This window comes from Brassica oleracea, chromosome C2 (assembly GCF_000695525.1).
Source record: "Brassica oleracea var. oleracea cultivar TO1000 chromosome C2, BOL, whole genome shotgun sequence".
In the NCBI taxonomy this organism is placed as follows: Eukaryota; Viridiplantae; Streptophyta; class Magnoliopsida; order Brassicales; family Brassicaceae; genus Brassica; species Brassica oleracea.
Genome location: NC_027749.1, coordinates 25,476,231 through 25,497,733, shown reverse-complemented (window position 1 = coordinate 25,497,733; position 21,503 = coordinate 25,476,231). Strand labels below are relative to the sequence as shown.

The following is a 21,503-nucleotide window of genomic DNA, read 5'->3' as shown; positions in this document are numbered from 1 at the left end:
TTTCAATAACTTGCTTTTATGAATTTGTTGATTCTAAAATTACGGTTTCGACTTCAAAATTGTATTCTTTTTTATATATTTTGGAACAATATTCTTTTAAGATGTTTTGTTCCCTCTCCCCTTATTTTGACCGCGACCATCACCATCTATCTATGTATTTCGTTTATATTTCCGGTGTGAGGTGCTTCTCATCATCACCGAAAAAAACTCACCTTCGTGCTCTTGTTCTTCCTCGCCTTCTTCTCCTGTAAGATTATTGTAGAACCTAAAATCTACAGAAAGTATTTGATAGTGATCAGGGTTTATCTAGGGAACACAAATGATGTAGGCAACAATATCTTTAGAACACACCAATGTTAAATAGTTTCCAGTATGTGATTAAATATGGAAGATATCAATAAGATCAAATACAATGGATTGAACTAGATCGAGTGATACAAACGAGATCGGTAAAGAAAGAATCTAAAAATGGGAAAACAACAAGATCGGCGTAAGTGTATAGCTCTCTCTAGGGTTTTCAATGTGTGTCCTCTTCTATTTCCATTCCTCTTCCTTTATAGTAAGCTGAGTTCGAGACCATTGTGGTAGCTCCGCGATCTCAGCTTCTTGTTGCACGATCTCCGCGACCTCGGCGACTCCTTCTCGAGCTCATATTCTTGCTACGGGCTCCGGCCCTTTAAGGCCCATGCCTTTGATCGCGGCCCATTATGGTATTGACCAAGATTGGGTCCAACAATACCCATTAAATATGTTCTACAAAAACTAATCAACAGGGACATAGTTTCGACATTTTGGTTTTCATGAGGAACATAGAGGACGCCAAAATGAATTGCCAATCAAAATCAGTTTTCACCATCATATTTTTTTTCTTCCTCGCCGGTACCTGCTCCAACCGGATCTGTAAAATAAACAAAGTTTCTGAATTGATAATCACAATGGCTTTGTCGTTGTCTCTTCAATCATCTCGCCGTGAAATTGGAACAAACGCTGAAACCTTAACTGTTGAAAGTAACCATCTTTCTCTTTCAAACACACGTGTTCGCCATAAAACTTGAACCTTGCAAGCTAAGACTCCCAATCGCTATCTCCAACGCTATCGAATCCGTCGCATTCAAATGGGTAGTCGTAAAAATGATTTTTCGTTATTCAGGGGAAAGGAAAAAAAACACTTTCAACCTCTCCACGTGCTAGCAAATGTAATTTTGTTATTTTTCAGCATATTATATAACATATCGTAGCCATCCATCTATTATGTGTATGAACTTAATATTTTTTTTTTACTATGTACATGACCCCTAATTTTCCTTGAATTATCCTAAAAAAGTGAAGATAATATGATATCTAAATATGTATGTTTCTACGACAAGAAAGAGAGAGAACATGTACCATGTGCTTGATTACATGAAGTAGATTTAGAAAGATGGGAGCTTCTGAATTTGTTTGGGATCTTACTTGGCTACTTCTTTTTTGGTAGCGAGAGACCTGCAAATGCTGAGACATCTAGAAAAGATATTGTTAAATCTGTAAAAGTGCAAGAAAATGTGACAGCTGTTTATAAAATAGATTAAATACAAGAAAACATGTTTCATGATATAACACTATCCCCAAAATTTATATTCAATACAACTTGATACAAGAGAATCTTGAAAATCTAAGGTAATATTGTTGTCAAGTACTTTTTCTTTTACTTTCTCTTATATTGTTTCACTTTCCTTACTTACAAATGATTAAATAGACAAACATTTTCCGTCGATTGCTTAAAGTTAAATTATTACTTTGTTTATTTATGAGTGGCTTAAATATTTTTTAAGAAACTAAAGCTCATAAACGGCTCATGCAACACTCTGAAGCCCCTCTCCCGACTCCGGTGCACAAGGGAGACTACTCAACACTCCTTGTGCCCCAAGCTCTCCTCCCGTCCGATCTCGCAGTCCGATCTCTCTCTGGCTTTCTTGCCAAGTAACGTAATATTCTTACGATATTCACTTTCCGATCTCTCTCTCTGGTTTTCTTACCAAGTATCGTAATATTCTCACGATATTCATTTCCCGTTTTAGGGCAAACCCCGGCCAACACCGACCTCACTAAAACTCTAGGGCAAACTCGCATCATAAAAGCACCACAATACCCGTCTCAGATCCACACCGCAGTCCTTCACACCTTATATATCTCGATCTCTCTTCTCTAGCCTTTGCTAAGTTTCCCCTACTCAACTCTCATTATGAGTTAATCCTCTCTCATGCTCCGTAAGGGAGGTTCCTCCAATGGCGATCACCGTGCTCTGAACTCGGATGATGATATCATCCGCATCCCGGAATGTGATATCAATGACGCCAAGGAACGCTTCCACCTCACGCTAATTGGACGCGTTTTCCACATCTGTGGGCGAAGTATCGACGCTCTAATCTACCTACTGCCCGACCCCGGATCTGGAATGTTGAAGGAAGACTATGTGGTCTCAATCTTGGAAATGGCCGCTTCCAGTTCGATTTTGACAACGAAGCGGACCTACAAATGGTCCTGAATAAGCGACCTTGCCACTTCAACCAATGGAGTTTTGCGCTGGAGCATTGGGAACCCTTCACGAGTGAAACCTTCCCGAACACAATACCCTTCTGGATAACTGTAACGGGAGTCCCAGTACACTTCTGGAATGACAAGACCTTCACGGAGATCGCCAACGCGCTTGGTAAAAAACTTTTCGTCGATGACAAAAAGGCTCGAATTCAAGTCTCCATTGAAGCAGACAAGCCTCTGCAGTTTGAACGTAGAATTGGCTTTCCAAATGGCAATATTGGAAAAGTAACTCTCACCTCTGAAGTTCTTCATCGCCACTGTTTTACATGCAACCTCATTTCCCATGATGAAAACACTTGCCCTCAGTTAACGCCGGAGGAAAGGGAGTACAAGAGGAAGCAACTTCTGGAAAGCTAGGCCAACAATGATCAAACAAGACTCCCGATCCATGGCTCCCAAAATTTTAACCCTAGGAATCAACTAAAAAGACCCCGGTCCCCTCTGAAAGGGAGACACTACAGCCCTGCAGCAACCTCACGAAGCAACGAGCTTTACCGTGATGAAAAAAGAAGGAAGAGCACGCCCTCATTCTTCTCAACTCGTTAGACTCGAGTTACTACATACCAAGCCAATGATCGCAAAAGCTCAAGCAGAAAAGATAATCGACAACCTCACCATGGTCGGGAAGTGTGGGGCCGTTTAGAGATCCCAACCAGATGGGAAGATACCCATCGAGGACGCAGCAACAATCATCATCCGCGAAGCTTGTCCCGCAAGGAAGAGACACGCCCAATCAAAAACCTTCAATGGAATGGCGCCCAAGACGCAATGTTGAGAGCTCTAGGAGCAAATCTAATATCAATATCATGCCTCGACAGCTTGAGCATGACCGTATGGAGGGGTACTGTGCTACTTATGACTCTCAAAAGACAATCTTTGATAAACGTGCGTCCCTGGAATCAGGAGAAATTGTTGTAACCAGGAGAACAGAAGCTGAAAACGCCATTTCAGAGGAGGAAATAATCCGACGCCTCAAAGGGAAATCTATAGCCACAGACATGCCTACGTCCCAAACTACAACTGCACTCGGCACGACCTTAGAGCACCGAAGCAACAACCTGACCATTTCGGAGAAACACTTGGAGTGGCCTCAGTCTGCTCGGCAAGCTCAAAGGTATGATCCCCCTCCTAAAACAAGGAGAAAAATTCCTAGAACTAGATGTTGGTATGGATCAGGATATAGATGCCACCATAACCGATCTTGAGTTGGCAGAGGTAGACAATTTAGTTCTTGAAACGGAAGGCCTAGAGATGACTGAGAACATGAGGGATGAAAATATGTTTGATGCTGATAATGATGATCTTCTTGGAGATTCTCCTGACTTTGATGCAGAAAAAATTGAGGCTATAACTCAACTCTCTCCAGCTAATGCTGTGCACCAAGAAGCGGCACCCGGGGACCAGCAACTCATCCCAGCCAAGAAAACCGCTTGTCTCCACGACCCAGTCCAAGAGAGCTTGCCTGGCGCTTACGTTCCGAAAGGCTTGTTGAAAAAGAGGAATCTCCGATCCCCTGATATTAAAGGAGCGCAGGCATTAAAGAAACTACAAACGCTCAATAACCGTGCTTTCCCAAAGAAGAAGACAATATCGGGTAAAAGACAAACGTCTTCTTCGACTATGGTCCCTCGCATTGAGGTGTTTCTTTCTGCTTCACGCAAAAAATCTGTGTCCCTTTCAGGTTCGGTGGTGTCCCAGAAACCACCCAGTAAGAAGATATGAGTGCAATAGCTTGGAACTGTCAGGGCGCCGGAGCCTATCTGACAAAGCAACATCTCTGGGAACTGCCTCGTTGTTTTCTTCCTTCATTTCTTTTTCTTTCTGAAAAAAAAACAATCTCTCTTTTCTTCAGGATTTTCAGTTTGAGTTTGGTTATAATAAATTGTTCACCGTGGAACCCGAGGGCAGAAGCGGTGGACTAGCCATTTTTTATTTGGATTCTTTTGATGTTTTTGTTCTTTACTCCAATAATCTCATGATCGATACTGAAGCCACCATAGAAGGACACAAAGTCTATAACTTTTATATATGGTGATTCGGTCGTTCAGTACCGAGAAAATGTATGGGAACGCCTTACTCGTATGAGCTTAACAAAGTCGGGACCATGGCTGATGCTGGGAGACTTTAATGAGATAACCAGTAACTTAGAGAAAAAAGGTGGCAGGAAACGCTCAGATTCTTCGTTCCCCCCCTTTAAAAACATGTTGGCGAACTGCAGAATGATCGACTTTCCCTACAAAGGAAATCCTCTCTCTTGGGTTGGCAATAGAGCATCTGGAAAAGTTCAATGTATATTAGATCGAGCAGTAAGTAAAGAAGAATGACACCACAACTTCTCCCACTCGAATGTGGAGTATATCCGCCTTTGGGGAAGCGATCACGTCCCATCCTCACCCGATTTCTATCAGTAAAGAAACAAGATAAGAGAGCTTTTAAATTTGATAAGAGATTGCTGGGGAAAAATGGCTTCCGCGACTCTATACTTCAGGGATGGAATGACCCATCTTTCTTCAACAAAGAGGACCTCCACGCACGGATAGCCTAGTGCCGTAAATTCATTTCTCGCTGGAAGCGTGCCAACCCCTCCAACGCAAAAAAAAAAAATAGAAGAAATCAAGGATCAGCTTGAACAAGCTCAAGTGGACGATAATTTCTCACAAGATGCTATCCTATCCTTGAAATGAAACCTCTGTGCCGCATTTAGAGACGAGGAGCTCTATTGGAAGCAAAAAAGTCGAGCTAACTGGCTCCGAGAGGGAGATCAAAATACCAAGTTTTTCCATGCTACCACAAAGTAGCTAAGAGCTAAGAACCGAGTAACAAAACTCCGAAAGGCGAGCGGCCTCTGGGCAGAAACTGAAAACGATATCGAGGAAGTAGCAACAGGATACTTCCAAACTCTTTTCACCTCGTCGGAACCCTCTAATTTTGCAGAATCCCTAAGATACAATACAGAGAAGGTCACACCGACCATGAACGAAGCCCTAACAAAAACTCCATCAGATGATGAGATCCGTAAAGTTGTAATCGATATAAATCCAGACAAAACTCTTGGCCCCGATGGAATGACAAGCCGTTTTTCCAGAAGTATTGGGGTATCACAGCAGAGGTGATGTGCCAAACGGTCAAAGACTTCTTCCAACACAGCGTGTTAGACCCCCGTTTGAACCAGACGAACATCTGCCTCATCCCAAAGACCGAGCGCCCTAGTGAGATGTCGCAATTCCGGCCAATCAGCCTATGCAATGTAAGCTACAAAATCATCTCAAAAATTCTGAGCAAACGTCTTAAGCGTTGTCTGCCCAGCCTTATATCGGAAACCTAATCAGCCTTTGTGGCTAGACGATTGATTACAGATAACATTCTGGTAGCACACGAGGTCTTCCATGCCCTGAGAACAAACTCAAGCTGCAAAGCTAAATTTGTGGCAATCAAAACGGATATGAGCAAAGTCTTCGACAAAGTTACATGTCCTTTCTTGAGGCACTCCTACTCAATTTGGGTTTCTCGCCAAAATGGGTATCGTGGATAAAAATATGTATCTCCTCCGTCTCTTACCAGGTCCTCCTAAACGGAGAACCAAAGGGCAGCATCTCCCCCTCGAGAGGCATTCGACAAGGCGACCCGCTCTCTCCCTTTCTTTTCATCATCCTCACGGAAGCTCTTATCTCTCAGATTCAAGGAGCTGAAAAAGAAGGCAGAATCACGGGCCTGAAGATTGCACGAGGTAGCCCACCAATCTTTCATCTCCTGTTCGCAGATGATTGCCTCTTTTTCTGTAAAGCATATATCCCGTAATGTGCGGAGCTTATGAAGATCATCCATACATATGGTTGCTCCTCAGGGCAGCAACTAAATGTGGAAAAATCTTCCATTATGTTCGGTAACAAAGTTCCTCCTGGTTTAAAATCTGAGATAAAGTAGGCTCTAGGTATTTCAAAAGAAGGTGGTATGGGAGTCTACCTAGCCCTACCTGAGAAAATCTGCAGTAGCAAAAAACAGGCCATTGCATTTATTCAAGAGCGTCTACAGAGTCGTATAAACTCCTGGTCTGCGAAAGTGCTTTCTAAAGGTGGTAAAGAGGTCTCGATAAAATCAGTTGCCCAAGCCCTCCCGATCTACGTTATGTCATGCTTCCTGCTCCCACAGGATATCATCCGCAAGCTCACAAGCGCAATATCTCGCTTCTGGTGGAGCACAAAAGACAATAATCGTAGGCTTCATTGGATTGCTTGGAAGAAAATTTGTACCCCACATGATAAGGGAGGCTTAGGCTTCTGGGATTTTAAAAACTTTAATCTCGCACTACTTGCGAAGCAACTCTGGAGGCTCATACACTATCTGAACTCTCTCTCTTGGCTCGCGTCCTTAAAGGGCGTTATTATCACCTATCAAACCCGGTAGAGGTCGAAAAGGCGAGTAATCCCTCATATGTCTGGCGAAGCCTCATGGCTGCTCAACCCCTCCTGAGAGCTGGCCTACGAAAATCGATTAGAGCTGCGCAAACCACTCTGGTTTGGTCAGACCCCTGGCTCCCAGCGACACCAGCATGCCCTCCCATCCCGTGTGGCCCATCTTTCAACCCCTTGCTATGGGTTAGTGATTTGATAGACTCTCGTTCAAACGAATGGAAACACGAGCTCCTAATGAACTGATAGCCCCCGATGACATTCCGTATGTACGCAGCCTCAAGCCGACTCGATCCCCCCGAGGCATTAACTATTGTTGAAACCTCACCAAATCGGGAGTGTACTCGGTCAAAACCGGGTGTACCTTGGCCATGGAGATAGCGGAACACTCAGAAAACGCTCAGGTCCTTGAACCCAGCACAACAACTCTCCAAGCAAAAGTTTGGAAGCTCAGAACTACCAAAAAGATAAAACACTTCATCTGGCAAGCGATCTCCAACTGCCTACCGGTCTGTAGGTCGCTCTCCGATCATCACTGCGAAACCGATCGAGCCTATCCGAGATGTGGCGCGGAAGAAGAAACCCGAAACCACTTACTCTTCGAGTGTCCGCCATCAGTCCAAGCCTGGTCTCTAGCAGACATACTGCATTCTCCAGGGTTATTCCCGTGCAACTCGATATATAGTAACCTGGATCACGTCTTATGGCACGCAAGGGAATATGCAATCCCGGAAACTATCAGTGCAACTGTCACGTGGGTCATGTGGTACATATGGAAAGCTCGCAACGACAAGGCCTTTAACGGCAAGGACATCTCATCACTAGAGACCATACAAATCGCCCGCGCAGAAGCAGAGAGCTGGCGCACAGCCCAGATCATCGAGTAGTCCCACGAAGAGGCAGGAAACGACGCTCCCTCCCCCCTCCCCGACCCTCCACCCCAAGACCCCAGCCCCCAATGCTTGATCGACGCGTCCTGGCACAAGGACGACAATCTTTTCGGTGGGGGAATGGTCCTAGCGACTGAGGATGGGGCGACGGCGTACGGTTCATTTGCTAGTAACCGAGTCTTAACCCCCCTACATGCGGAGTTCCAAACTCAATTATGGGCCATGAAATCCTCCATTCAGTTGGACCTTAGTGCAATGAACTTCAGGACAGACTGCCTTCAGCTAGTCAACCTCCTAGAAGAAAACGACGAAGACAAATGGCCATCTTTATTGGTTGAATTTGATGAGTTTCATCTTATTCGTTCTATGTTTACTTTTTGCTCCATAGCTTTTATTCCTTGTTCCTCGAACTTCCGAGCCGACCACCTTGCAAAAGAACCTCGGTCTCGAGGTCTCTCTTTTTCTCATGTAAACACTCAGCTTCCGAGTTGGAAGGCTCATGAGGCCAACCTCTTGATAGTTTCTTAATAAAATATGGAGCTTTCGATGTAAAAAAAAAACGGCTCATGCAACAGAAAAGAGAATTTCAAGACAACTAAAAATGTTGCTGCAGCAAATGCTGAGACATCTATGCAATGAACAGTAACATAGAAAACTACGTATTTCATTTGCGTTTTTTTTTAAACCGCTTTTGGTTACCATTCATAGTTTTTCTGTATAAAAGAGTGGAATTGATACAGATAGTGCATATGTCAAATCAAAGGAAAAAAAAAATTTGTTTGTTCAAGGTTTTTAAACAAAACGCACATCTCTTTCCCTGTTCAACTTTGGTGCGGTCCGTGTGTTTATGTGTGTTTTTCAACTAAACTACTTATTTTATTTATTTAAATCACCATATTTATTTTAAAAACAGATAATATGTTACTATTCATACAGTGTTTTTCAAATTCTGCACCAAAGAATAATGTTTTCATAAATAATATCACATTTTATTAAATAACTCTATAGTAGTACATGATGTTAATTTTAATTTCTAACAATTTCATTAGTGATTTGATTTCAAACATAAACTTCATTTTTTTTCACAAATCTTATCATTTCAAAACTAAAACTAATCAAAAATTAATATTTCTACCAGTCAAATATTATTTCTTCATATTTGTTTTTAAAAATCATAATATATTAAGTTATAGTTAAAATATTAGTTATATTTAATTTTAACCAGTGTTTTGAAACTGAACATGACTGACCGACTAGACCGTGACTCGTTCTCTTATCCGGTTATGGGTTTGTTAATAACTGTATTTTAACTAAACCAGAAAATGGGTCAAAACAGATCAAATTCAACAAAACCATTGACCAGCTCAATATCAAACTCGTTTTTAAAATTTTTGATTTAAAAATAATAAATAGTAAATTTTATAAAAATATTAATATTTAAATTATAAAAATTAGAAAATGTTTTGACACTAGTAAACAAACAAATTTTATTATAATTGTATTATAAATTTTATTTTATATTTTTTTATCAAAACCGCAATATTATTTTATCAAAAACGCACTTATCCCATAAAAGGCATGAATCGCTATTACATTGCACCGCACTTTAATTCTGCACTGTTTATTTTATCAAATCCGTCATTACCATTCGGACCCCTAGGAAAAAGCTGTAAAATTGTTTCTTTTAAAAAAAAAAAAACAAACCCCCTAACTGTTTTAGCTGTTTGTATCTTGAGTCATAACACTGTGACCAATCACAGCCATCAGAGTCCCTCTCCCAATCACACTCATAGATATATTCAGTTTATTTACCACTATTCATACTTTTGAAGTTCCACTAATTTTCTTTTCTTTTATCTACTATTTAAAAGTGTTGCCTCAAAAACATTATAATGTGTGATTTATCCTAACATATTAAAGAGAGCTACGAGATAGTCTATTTTATATGAATATACTGCGGAGCAACGAATTGGATAAGTAATAAAAGGAACTACTATTGTATATTTAATCTTATATATATATAGTTTTCATTACTTAATATTGTTGAAACAACATCAATGAAATTTTTTAGCACACATGTTTAGTTTGAACTGGCATAAAACTCATCAACTTGCTATGGTCTTGAGGAAAATTCAGGACATTTTCCAAAAGTTCCATTATATAGTGTTGCTCATATGTTCATATATATTTTACAACGTTAACAAACTATTTTATAAAATTACAATCACGCAATAAAATGAAAAAGACGCATGAAAATAAAACAAAATGAAGAAAGAAAGAAAGAAAGATAAATAAAAGGAAAACAAGAGAACACGTTTCTTCTTCTTTATCACTCAATCGTCGTGGGATCCGAAACTTTAGCCGAGCTTTTGTTTGGCTTCCCAACAAACCACTGTCCAAATCTTCTAGTTCCATTCTGTTTCACCAGCGTTTTCATGACCTCCCGGAGCCCACCTCCGATGATCTTTTCATCTCCCTCGCCGGTAACCGTTGCTTTGGCCGGTTTCTTCAGACTCTCTCTGTGAAACTTCCTCACCGTGTAAACCTCCGCGATCGCTAGCGACATCTTTTTAGCGATTAAGAAAACAAAAGTTGTTGTATTTTGGTAAAGATGAGTGTTGTTGCATTTTAAGGGGAGAGAGGTTTGGGACGTTATTTATAGATATAAACTGATGGGGTCCATTTTACTGATTGGGTTTGTTTGCCCAAAATATATTATAAATACGTATACGCTATATATCTGCTTTTCTGTATGTATATTTCTTTACGCTTTATATCAACGAAGTTTGTAGGAGTTTAGCGTTTGCCGATCCAAGTAGTAAGTACTACGCCTAGTCATGTATGATGTATCCCGACATTTTCATGACCAGAATTACCCAAAATTTTGGGTAAACGTATCCTTTTAGATTAAGATAACTTTTACTGCTTTTTACAAAAAAGAAAGATAACTTTTACTGGATAAGAGTCGAACATATAATTATATTAGCCAGACTATCCATTATTTTGATTGATTGTTATTTTAAACAATTTATAGTGTTATTGACTAATTCTTAAGCTACTACAAGTTATTTAATATTTTATAAAATTATTTATTTTTTTCTAAACTATCCAAATTTTATAGGATTAATTTGATGAATGACTATATTGGAGAAAATATTAGATTTATGGTAAAAAGGTAGAGAGAGATATAAAGAGAAAGAAAGAGAGAAGAGGTGATATGTTTAGTTGATGAAATATAGTTTTTTTGGGTTATGGGATCAAATTTCTCATCTTATATAAGTTATCTAAATTATTAAAATTATTATCTTTATATATAAAAGAAGCATTGTATCCATCCTGAGGCTGCCAACTCGGATTCCACGTCGGAAATAGGAGCTCCCTCGCGCTGACACGTCGGATCCGCACTGTTTCACTAAAGTTTCTGTCTGAACGGGCTTCACACGCTAACCAGAGGTTTCTTCTTCACGAGACCCATATGCACAGATCTTATACGGAAAACCCTAATCAGTTGCTCCCTTCCTGATCTTCGTTTGTCTTCTATCGGCGCATCGATCGTCCAGAACCTGTAACAGTTATGCTTTTAATCGTCTTTAATCGTCTTTAATTCCTACCCCACTCAAATCAACCTCTTGAGCCGTTCATCGGCTATATTGTGTATAAATATGCTTCGATTTCACAGATGCGCTTTCCATGCTTTCCTAATCTCACACCTTGCTCATACTCAGAACTTACTCATCATCTTCTTAAATGGCTTTGACAAAGGTTTTCTTTTCCGATCTCAAGACTGGGCAGTGCTCATCCGTTGTGGAGGCGAGACTGCTTCGATTTTGGGAGGCTATGAACGTTAAGCGTGGTGGTGAGCTGATGTGGATGGATCTGCTCATGGTCGATGTCAACGTGAGTTGTTCATCCTATCACAGTCGTTTCGTACTTTAAAATTATGATTATTAGTGTTGATTTGGTTTGTCGTTGATCCTTTGGTTTAGTATAGGTTTTGTCTTCCTGTGATTGTCAGTGTTGATTTGGTTTGTCGTTGATCCTTTTGTTTAGTATAGGTTCAGTCTTCCTGTTATAAAGATAATTAATTACTTTTGAGTTCTTATGTAACTGATGGATTCTTATCTGCGTTTCAGTCAACCATGATGCAAGTCACGATCAGTGCTGGCCGTCTTCCACAGTTTCGGGATAGGTTCCTTGCCGGAACAATGTTTTCGTTGTCAAGTTTTGATGTCTCCAGATGCGCACAAAATTTCCGGCTCACTGATTCGTCTTTGATGATCCGGTTCAGCGAGACTACCTCATTCCAACTGTTGACTGAACCTGACTCCCCCTGCCAGAGGAAGCATTCCGGTTCCGTAACCAACAGGAGCTAATTGGTCTTGCCAATACAAACACTCAGCTACCAGGTATGTTGATCACAGTAGCACGTACTTATATGTTGTTGATATTTTGAGTATAGAGTTAGGATCAGACTGGTATTATAAAGAAAATGATACCGGCTTCGAACTTGATGTAGACATCATATGTGAGATATTGAGTGTGAAGAGCACGGTTTGTGATCCTCCAGAGGAGAAGAATCGTGTTATGGTGACTCTGAAGCTGGAAAGGTAAATTTTTGACTCTCATGCTGTTTTATTTTTTCCATAATGTGCAGTGATGAATATATTTGATGTCAATTGATTCTCTGATATGTGCAGTGATGAGACCGTCACTTTAAGCTTCTTTGACTCTCAGGCGGTTACTTTCCATAACCAGCTTGAGGCTATGAGTGTTGATCCGAAGGTCATGGTCGTAACTAGCATCAATCCCAAGATAGTCGGAGGTATCAAATTGTGTGGTATACTGTGATGTCATAACACTTTTGTCCTGAAAAATTCCCATTTATGTAGGTCGTCTGTTTCTTAACGCTACGTGTGGAACGCACGTGTATTTTGATAAGAAGACTATAGCAGGAGCTGCTCAATTCTACAGGTATGAATGTCGTTAATCAGCTGTGTGTTTGTGTGTTCGGTTGTTCTTTGCCTAATCATTATGCTCTGCGTAGGCTGGTCGCCAGAGATACTGCTCTGCCGTCGGCCGCTCCACTGCTAAAGTCATATGCGAAGGTGGAGACTATGACCATCGCTGACCTCAGCAGTTTCATCGTTTCTGCTGCATCTCAGGTATAATAGCTGTTGGTTTTGTTTTGTATTATTTTATCTGTAGTGTCAGTGTTCGCTTTTCATGTGAGTCTTGATTATATGTTGCAGGAGATTGATTTTCTGTGCACTGGGAAAGTTGTCCGGATTGACACAGATAAGGGGTGGTGTTATGTTGCCTGCTCAAAATGCAGTAAAAAATTACAGCGGACTGAGTCTGCATTCACGTGTGGAGTATGCAACAATCCACATGCTGTTGGGGCCCTACGGTAAGTATCGCGTCTTATATATGAGGATTTACACGTCTGCTGGTGACCTGACCTCACCTTTACCATCTTCATATAGCTATCGTGTGGAGATGGCAATATCTGATGATACCGCGGAAGGAGTATTCGTATGGTTCGATGGTGTATTAACGAAGCTGCATAGTATCCGAGCAAGCGAAGCTGCACAAATGCTGTTATGACTCATAACTGTTTACATTCGTGATGTCAACGAAATCTTACTTCTCATCTTTTTTTTTTTAAAAGGCTGAAGACGGTGTGAACCCTGAGGACACTAGGTTACCCCCGTTCATTGTAGATATGGAAGGAAAAACGTACACTTTCCAAGTGAGGATCACTGCGTTTAACTTTACCGAGCATCACAAGACATTCGCCATAACACGTATTGCTGAGGATCATGGTCGTCTACCAGTAGATGACGTCGTGAACAATGTAAGTTATGTGTGTATCGTGATGTTCAATTATCTCCTTGCTGGTTGCATATACGTTTTTGCATATTGTACAGGGAGATGATGACGACGACGATGATGATGATGCCAGTCCGACCATCGAGCCATCGTCTGCTGCAGGTGATCAAGGTGGAACCAGTAAGGCGCGTAAAAAGACTGGCGCAGGGGCGTCAAAAGTGGCGAAGAAGGCACGTGCTGTTTGAGATATATCAACAATTAATAATGTTCAGACTATCGTTTACATAATGTTTATGCATGTTTATTTGATTTTGCAAATTTGAATGTTTCTGTTTTGGATATTCCCCATTATATGGGCCCTTTAATTTTAACGGCATGCATTTCGGTTCGGTTTTAATTATGAGGTGTTAACCTTCCGGTTAGTATATTATTATTTATGTTATTCTTACGGTTAGTGTATAATTATTTATATTAAATTTTTATGTTACATTGTATGTGTTAAAAAAATATATATAGGATTTTCTATCGTTAGTTACGTATCTATATAGTAAGCTTTTGTGTTTTCCATGCGCGGACATATGTTTTTATAATGTCGATGGAAAAATACATGAGTATAATATAATATATATATTTTTAAATATAATAACATATAACCCATTCCTTTGTCATTACCATTGAAACACTATTTAATTTGTACAACTGACGCAATAGTTGCTATTATTGTCCAGGCATCCATAATCCTAAATTTAATATATCTACCAACTACTTAGCAACGTATAACAAAAATCAGACAAACCATCAAACTCTCATGCATTTCTCCCTCCAATAACGAAAAAAAACCACGCGACATACGAACAACTAAGATTAATATACTAATACTTTAGTTTCAAGATCATCTTATAATTCACACTCCGCCCGTAGTACGGGCCGACCCTAGTTATTATATATATATATACTCTCCTAAGACCGAATGGTTCCTAGCCCAGTGGCTAGTGAGAGTCTCTTAGAAACCTTTGCTTTAGGAGTTCGACCCCTCCCCGCTTCCTAGATGGGGCTTTCCCCTCTATCGCTGGTCCCAAAGTCGACAAAAAAAATATTATAGAGGGCTTCAGAGGAATCTGACTCAGCGGCCAATTTAGCTTCAAAATGACAACCGAATCGACCCTAACCACAATATATCCCACACTATAACCAAAGAAATGAAGAAGGTTTTTTTCTGAAACTAAAAGTCATACACGACAAGAAGATAAGTTTTCACTATATACATAATAACATAATATGCAAAATTTATATTCAAAATATATTCTGTTATATTTCGCGCATCTTTGTCAGGGCTCTGTTTAAAGTCGCGTTTTCTTCTATTGGTTCCAATTTTTGATAAAGTAGACCATCTTGTTCTCGCACAATCTCTAAGAGGGTGGGCGATATATCAGATAATGTTCAATATATTCCTGATTCGTTCTAAATTTATATACATCTTTCTTGGAGATCCGATACTCATCTTACCGAAAAAATCAAATATTATATATTAATATTCACCACGTGGGTCAACTTCAAGTGACCTTATTCATTAACTTGAATGCCACGAAGAACATATAAAATTCATAATTATTTTCACGCTGAAATGAGGCATGTAACATGCAAAACAGTTTGCAAATTAGTTTTTTTTTTTTTTTTTAAATAGTTGTATAATACATACACACAAAATACATTAAGTAAATACGTAATACAGCGTTTTGTCTTAGTATTGTAACTTAATTGTTATCCTTAGGAATATTTGTCCGTTTTAAATGAAGATACATATTAAGGTTTACTATAGTTGATATATGTTGTGCTTATTTGCAATATGAGTATCAACAGATTTCGCTTACATTGAATTATTGTGAATAATAAACAACATTTTATTTCACAAAAAATGACAACGGTTGAATGTGATATGCGCTTTAAACTATATAAAATCCGAACTTAGCATATAAACTTTTAATACAGAATCCACTATCCAATATGTATATTTTCAAACGTATATATACACAACTTAAATTAAAGAGTGAGGGCATGTTTAATGGGGGTTTTTAGGGCGGGGTTCTTATATTCCGAATCTCCCCCTAAAAATTCCCCATTAAACATGCTCTGAGGGAATATTGGCGGCGTGTATATAGTGTTAATGTGGTATAAAACACAAGGAGGCTGCGCAACTGCGCAAAGATCTTTTGCATTTTTATATATAATAACAATGAGAATGTTTATTCCATTGGAATAGAATCGTTTAGAGTCGAATATTGTCCAAAAAATTTGAACAAAAAGAGAGAGGTGAGAGAAAAATTCTCTCCAGAGTCTCTCCCCTTTTTACTTCCTTTAACCTAGCGCCGTGGTGTATCTTGTTCTCTCTCGCGGTGGTCGGCGACTCTCTGTCTCCGGCCACCGTGGGTGGTGAGTTCGATGTTGTTCTTGTCTCTAATCCAAGCTGTCCACCCTTCGTTCTCTTCTCTTTGTGCGGTGCTTCTAGATTCAATGGAGTTCGTTCTCCGGATCTGTTAGAAATCCAAGGCGTCTTAGTTTCTCGGGAACACTGGCGAGGGCGAGATGATTAGAAGGACCCTTGGATGCCATAGATCTCGTTGTAGTCGCCGTCTTCGCTCGGATTTGGGTCAGATCTGAGATCCGAGACCCGCCGGAGCCTCTGTAGCATCGCTGCCTTCACGTTCCTGCCTCGTTGTCTCAATCCAGTTGGTCTCCTCTATGGTTTTGCTCCATGGTGCTTGTAGAGCTTCTCCGTTCAGTCTATGAATGTAAGGTGGTTAAGAGACGCACCACTGAGAACCTCTGTCCCCTAGTCCAAGAGATGGCGACCATGACGCTCCTCTGAAGATTGATTGGGCTTTTCTTCCAGCTACCGGCGTTGACTTCTAGGGTTTTGAGGACAACCCTCTTTGGCGGCTTCATCTGCTTCAAGGCCAAGCTCTCTCTCATCGTTTGGGTCGCATGTTTAAAGGAGCTATCAACTCCTTCTGTGCTTCTTTTCTCTGGTGTCAAAGCTCCGACAGTTTAATTGGGTGTTCCTGTTGTCTCTGCCGCATCTCTTGTGTTGCGTGACCGGATGGGGAGCATGTTGTTCCGCTTGCGCTTGACCGTAACTTGAGCTTCATCTACAGCAGCAAAGCCACAGGTCTCCACTTCAATCTTCTGTTGAGATAGTTAGGGTCTGGTTCTGTCGACGTCCTCCTCCAATGGAGCTCCAGGACGTGAGCCAGCCGTCTCCGTCGATGCCTGTTTGGAGCCACTTCGGTGAGTGCTCGACTGATCCTACCCACCGGCTATTCCTCTTGCCTCAGCAGGTTTGTTCAGGCTAAGCAAGAAGGCTTTGAATAGAGATTCAAATTGCTGTCTCTTGTACTGTATTGTTAATTAGTTCAAGGTCTCTATAGCTAGAAGCATGGACTAAATCACCTAGGTTCTTAGTGATTTTTTTTAAACTTTTTGCGGTCTCTTAGAATCTGAATGGCTGTTTACAGCAGATTCTGGTTTCAATTCATCTTGTAACCAAACTTTCATTCTTCTTGAAGTAATGACATTTACACACAAAAAAAAAAAAAATTGTCCAATTTCATTACCCCTTTGCTATCTGTGAAACCAACACACATTTAACACACGAAGCAGCTTGCATTAACAGCTTCATGGCAATCAGAATATTAAATTGATTTAAAAGTAGTAATAAAACTTTAGTATAGTGACATCCATTCCAAGTTGATGTATGTATAGTTTGTATGAATTGAATTTGAGACAAGTTAAAACTACTTAATATCTGATTGATTTGTTAATTATCATTCCAAATTGATGTATGTATAGTTTGTATGAAGAATTTGAGATAAGCGGTGTTTTGAAATACGACCCGGACCTGCGGTTGAACCGGTAAACCCGGTGACCCAGAAAAAATCTGGTTTGGATTTTGTGAAAAACCCAATATTTAAAAACCCACAAAAACCCACTAAAACTCGGAACCCAATACCGGTTGAACCACCGGTTGAACCAATAAATAACTTTTACGTCATTTTTTTAGTTTTTAGATTATGTTTTATATTCTAAGTTTCCAATTAAGAAGTTAGATGCTGACAAAAAAAGTTAGGTTTTTCCTTTTCAGTTTTATATTTGTGATTTTTAGATTTTGATGAAGATTTCACTTTGTCACTTGAAGAAAATGATGTCAACGATGGTAGAGAGAATCATTAGTTGATGTGATTTGGTGTTAGTTTATTTCCGATATTGATAATTTATTACAATGATCTTTTACTTTTGGTTTATTCTGGATTTGAAGTTTACTTTATTATTCACATTAGACATTTAAATATTTATGAACTTTATATCTTGATTTTTTTAGATGTCGTAACTCTTACTTTGTTACAGAAAAATTTAAATAATCTAAACTATTTTTTGATATTTTGTATGTCAAATGAAAATAAAAATATAAAAATTAAAGTTAAGTATTTTCTAAATACTTTTTAAACATAAAATATATACATATCCAAACTATTATTTTATGTTTTAAAAATATTTAAAAAATATTAAACTTTAGTTTTAATATATTTATTTTCATAGCTAATATATTATTATATAATAAAATTAATTAATTTATTAACTCGCGGTTCACCTGCGGTCGACCCAGTGACCCAGCGATCCGGTAAGTTGTCCGGCTCAGTGTTCGGGTCGGGTTTAAAAACATCGGAGATAAGTCAAAACTACTAAATATCTGATTGATATGCTATCAATATTAATTAATTAGCATAAAGTTTCTAGATGTCTAATATGGGATCACCTTAGTGCTGTTGAACTTATCTATACACAACGTGTTCAGTGGCATAGTGCAATCTTGTCTCATGTAATAAGTTTTGGTTACGTTATGATTTACTTCATAAACCTAATTTAACAATAGAGAAGATGTTTTTTTTTTAGTAGGCACTGGTTTTTGACTTTTTTCCGATCAACTTTTTATGTTGATATAATTATGCAGAACAACTTTAATAACAACATGGCCCAAATAGACTTAAGTTACACCAATTTGTATTAGAAAATGAGAAATTTAATTCTCGTATGGATTTGGTGGTTATCTAGTTGATCAATATTTTCTGTCGAATGGATATACTTAACTAAATTTTAATCGTAAAGATGAAAGGAAAATAGCTCATGAATGAGCTTTATTGAGCAGTAAAAACTAAAGAAGGGAAGACTTGAGATTTGTCACCAAAAACCAATGTTTCAGATTATATAAACGTGTAAGAAGAGAGGCTGCTCTAGGCGGCCAAAATACCCAAACATAATTACCCTTGCACATATTTATATAAAGCTAAGAATCCTAGATACATAGATAATGGGCTTGAATACAGTTTTGGGCTTGAGCCCTTTGATAGAAACCTTTTATTTATTTATTTATTAATTACCAGTTTCCACCGAGTTCCGACGATAGCCAGCTTTAAGAGTGTTAGGAAACAAGCAGTCTAGTAGATAGCTAGTTATATATAAACAAGAGTCATTACACTAAGTATTACACTATACCTTAATCCAGCTTAATAGAAAAATAAACATCACATGTCCATTTTATTGATTCCTTGAAACTCCTCTTTGGACTCGGACTTAGCGCTCTAGAGCCACTCCACAAAAGGCTTGACATTATTCTAAACATGCGAGCTTTTGTCAACTCCGGTTAGACCCTTTAGTACCATTCCAATACAAACTTTTCCTCAATGATCTCTTGATCGTACAATGCTTTAAGAACCAGAGTCAAACTATTTAACCGCCGCTTCGTTTCCTTTCTTTCAGCGGAATGATTCTATTGAGATCAGCAGATGTATCTTGTCGTCATATTTGGATTGAGCCCCGAGTTCACAACCAAAGTACTTGCCGATCGTGTAAGAAGCAAGCCTCCCCCAAGGCTTCTGGAATGTCTACATTGTTGGTCTTGATGCCTGTTACCTTTGCCTTCAAACTTGGTAACCATCTTTGGAATTATTGTACCGATGTTCATTACCTTTGCCGCTCGGTTTGATGCACCAATGTTCTGCAGCGCCATCTGGTGTCTTTTTAGCCGAAAGAAACCAGATTAGTGGAACTGGTCAGAAAGCAGAGGTGTGTTTTGTTAAACCGGTAACATGAGCCACAATCTTCAGAGGAGTCTCCGGATTGAAGATGCATGAGCCTAAAATAATGGAAGAACTTACAGTTTTTAGTTCTGGATGCAGAATGTTATTTTTATGTTTTATTAATGAATTTATAAATATTTTGTAAAATATAAATACAATCCATTAAAAATTGTTTCATATTGTTCTATGTTTGTTTTACCATTTCTACAATCAAAATATGTTTAATTTTTCCTTTAATCTATTTTGGTTTTTTTGTCAAGTTAATATATTTAATAATATGATTTTATCATATACAGTAGACATTCTATAAATTAATATTCGATAAAATAAATTTATCTGGTTTTAAGTTGGGCCGGTGTATCATGAAATGAAATATTATTTGTTTTTAAATAAAATATTTAAGAAAATATAAATCTAAAAAATAAAAAATAACTTTATAAATTAATAAATTATCATAATCCTAACATTATTAATTTATAGATTTTATTGTAGTATATTATGAGAATCAACTAAAACACTTGCTTACTATTCTTCCTCATTTTTATGTTTGTTAATTTCTTTTAATCATAAAATATGAAAATAGTTTTGTTACTATATGGATGATATGATTATTCTTATTTTTAATAAAATATAATATAATAAGATAAAATAAAGAATATAAACATTAATGTAAATTTTAGTTGATAATTAATGTTTAATAATCATGTGATTTGGTGTATGACATTTAATATGCTCTAATTTTAATGGAATAACTAAACTGAATCAAATTCTAATGATATTTCTACACTACAAGAAAACATCAATTTTGTAACTACAAGAATAGTTGGAAGATAGTTGCAACTATAGATATTATGACTATTTTGCAACTACTTGATTCAGTTAGAAATAGCTCGTCGCAAATAATGTTGGTTGCAAATTAGTCCCAAAAGAGCGACTAAAGTAAGACTATATAGTTAGTGGTATATTAGCAACTCCTTTGTAACTAAGGTCGCAGTTGCAAAAATAATTTGAGACCACGGTTTTGGTCTCGTATTAGTTAGTAAATAGTAGTTGCTAGTTAGTCTCTTTTTACTTGCGACTAATTTAAAACATTTATAAGTTAGTGGCTAATTTAAGTAACTAATTTGTGACTACAATATTTATTTTTAGTTACAAATTAGTTGCAGTGGTTTGCGACTATTTAGCAGCCACATTATTGATATATGCTTATAAATTAGTTGCATAATTTAGTGACCAATAAAAAATTAATTTGAATTTCTTGTTTAAAAAAAATATTAATTTAGAAATAAAAATTTATTATAATATTAGTTTTGGAATCAGAATTTATATATTAACTTCGAACTTAATTTGAAAGTCAAAAGTTAGAAATACAACAATTGAAATATTTTAAATTCCTATAAATGCAGAAGTCGACTTTAAAATCTTTCGTTTCAGTTTCGAACCGGAACCATTAAGACCAAACCTACAAAACGAAAAGATAAAAACAAAGTTACAAGTAAGGCAAGAATGTATAGAAAGCAAAGAAATGAAAAATTGAACCAAACATAATCAAAGCTCAAGATGTCATTACTAAAACAAGAAAACCATAAGTGAGAGAAAGACTTAACATGTCAAATTCAAGCACTGAAACAAATTGCAAGGCTTATGAGCCAAATAAGCAAGTAGTA

The 21,503-nt window shown here is 38.2% G+C and overlaps 2 protein-coding genes across 2 annotated transcripts; one reads left to right on the top strand and one right to left on the bottom strand.

Annotated features, from left to right (window-relative positions):
* Positions 1-10,132: 10,132 nt before the first annotated feature.
* LOC106325930 lies at positions 10,133-10,568 on the bottom strand. The gene has a single exon (XM_013763983.1). The coding sequence runs from the start codon at positions 10,440-10,442 to the stop codon at positions 10,206-10,208; it is 237 nt and encodes a 78-aa protein (XP_013619437.1). The 5' UTR covers positions 10,443-10,568; the 3' UTR covers positions 10,133-10,205.
* Positions 10,569-11,623: 1,055 nt separating this feature from the next.
* On the top strand, positions 11,624-13,950 carry LOC106323839. Its single transcript, XM_013761898.1, has 11 exons — positions 11,624-11,773; positions 12,010-12,097; positions 12,214-12,282; positions 12,336-12,483; positions 12,574-12,698; positions 12,766-12,847; positions 12,921-13,038; positions 13,126-13,283; positions 13,360-13,423; positions 13,545-13,730; positions 13,804-13,950. Exons 1-11 carry the CDS (start codon positions 11,624-11,626, stop codon positions 13,948-13,950), a joined length of 1,335 nt encoding a protein of 444 aa, XP_013617352.1.
* Positions 13,951-21,503: the final 7,553 nt, after the last annotated feature.

Bases quoted from the DNA above. Each gene is read 5' to 3' on its own strand.
- LOC106325930 (XM_013763983.1), bottom strand. From the start codon at position 10,442: ATGTCGCTAGCGATCGCGGAGGTTTACACGGTGAGGAAGTTTCACAGA.
- LOC106323839 (XM_013761898.1), top strand. From the start codon at position 11,624: ATGGCTTTGACAAAGGTTTTCTTTTCCGATCTCAAGACTGGGCAGTGC. The intron at 12,484-12,573 runs GTAAATTTTTGA...TGATATGTGCAG, and splicing joins GTGACTCTGAAGCTGGAAAG to TGATGAGACCGTCACTTTAA. The intron at 12,699-12,765 runs GTATCAAATTGT...CCATTTATGTAG, and splicing joins CAATCCCAAGATAGTCGGAG to GTCGTCTGTTTCTTAACGCT.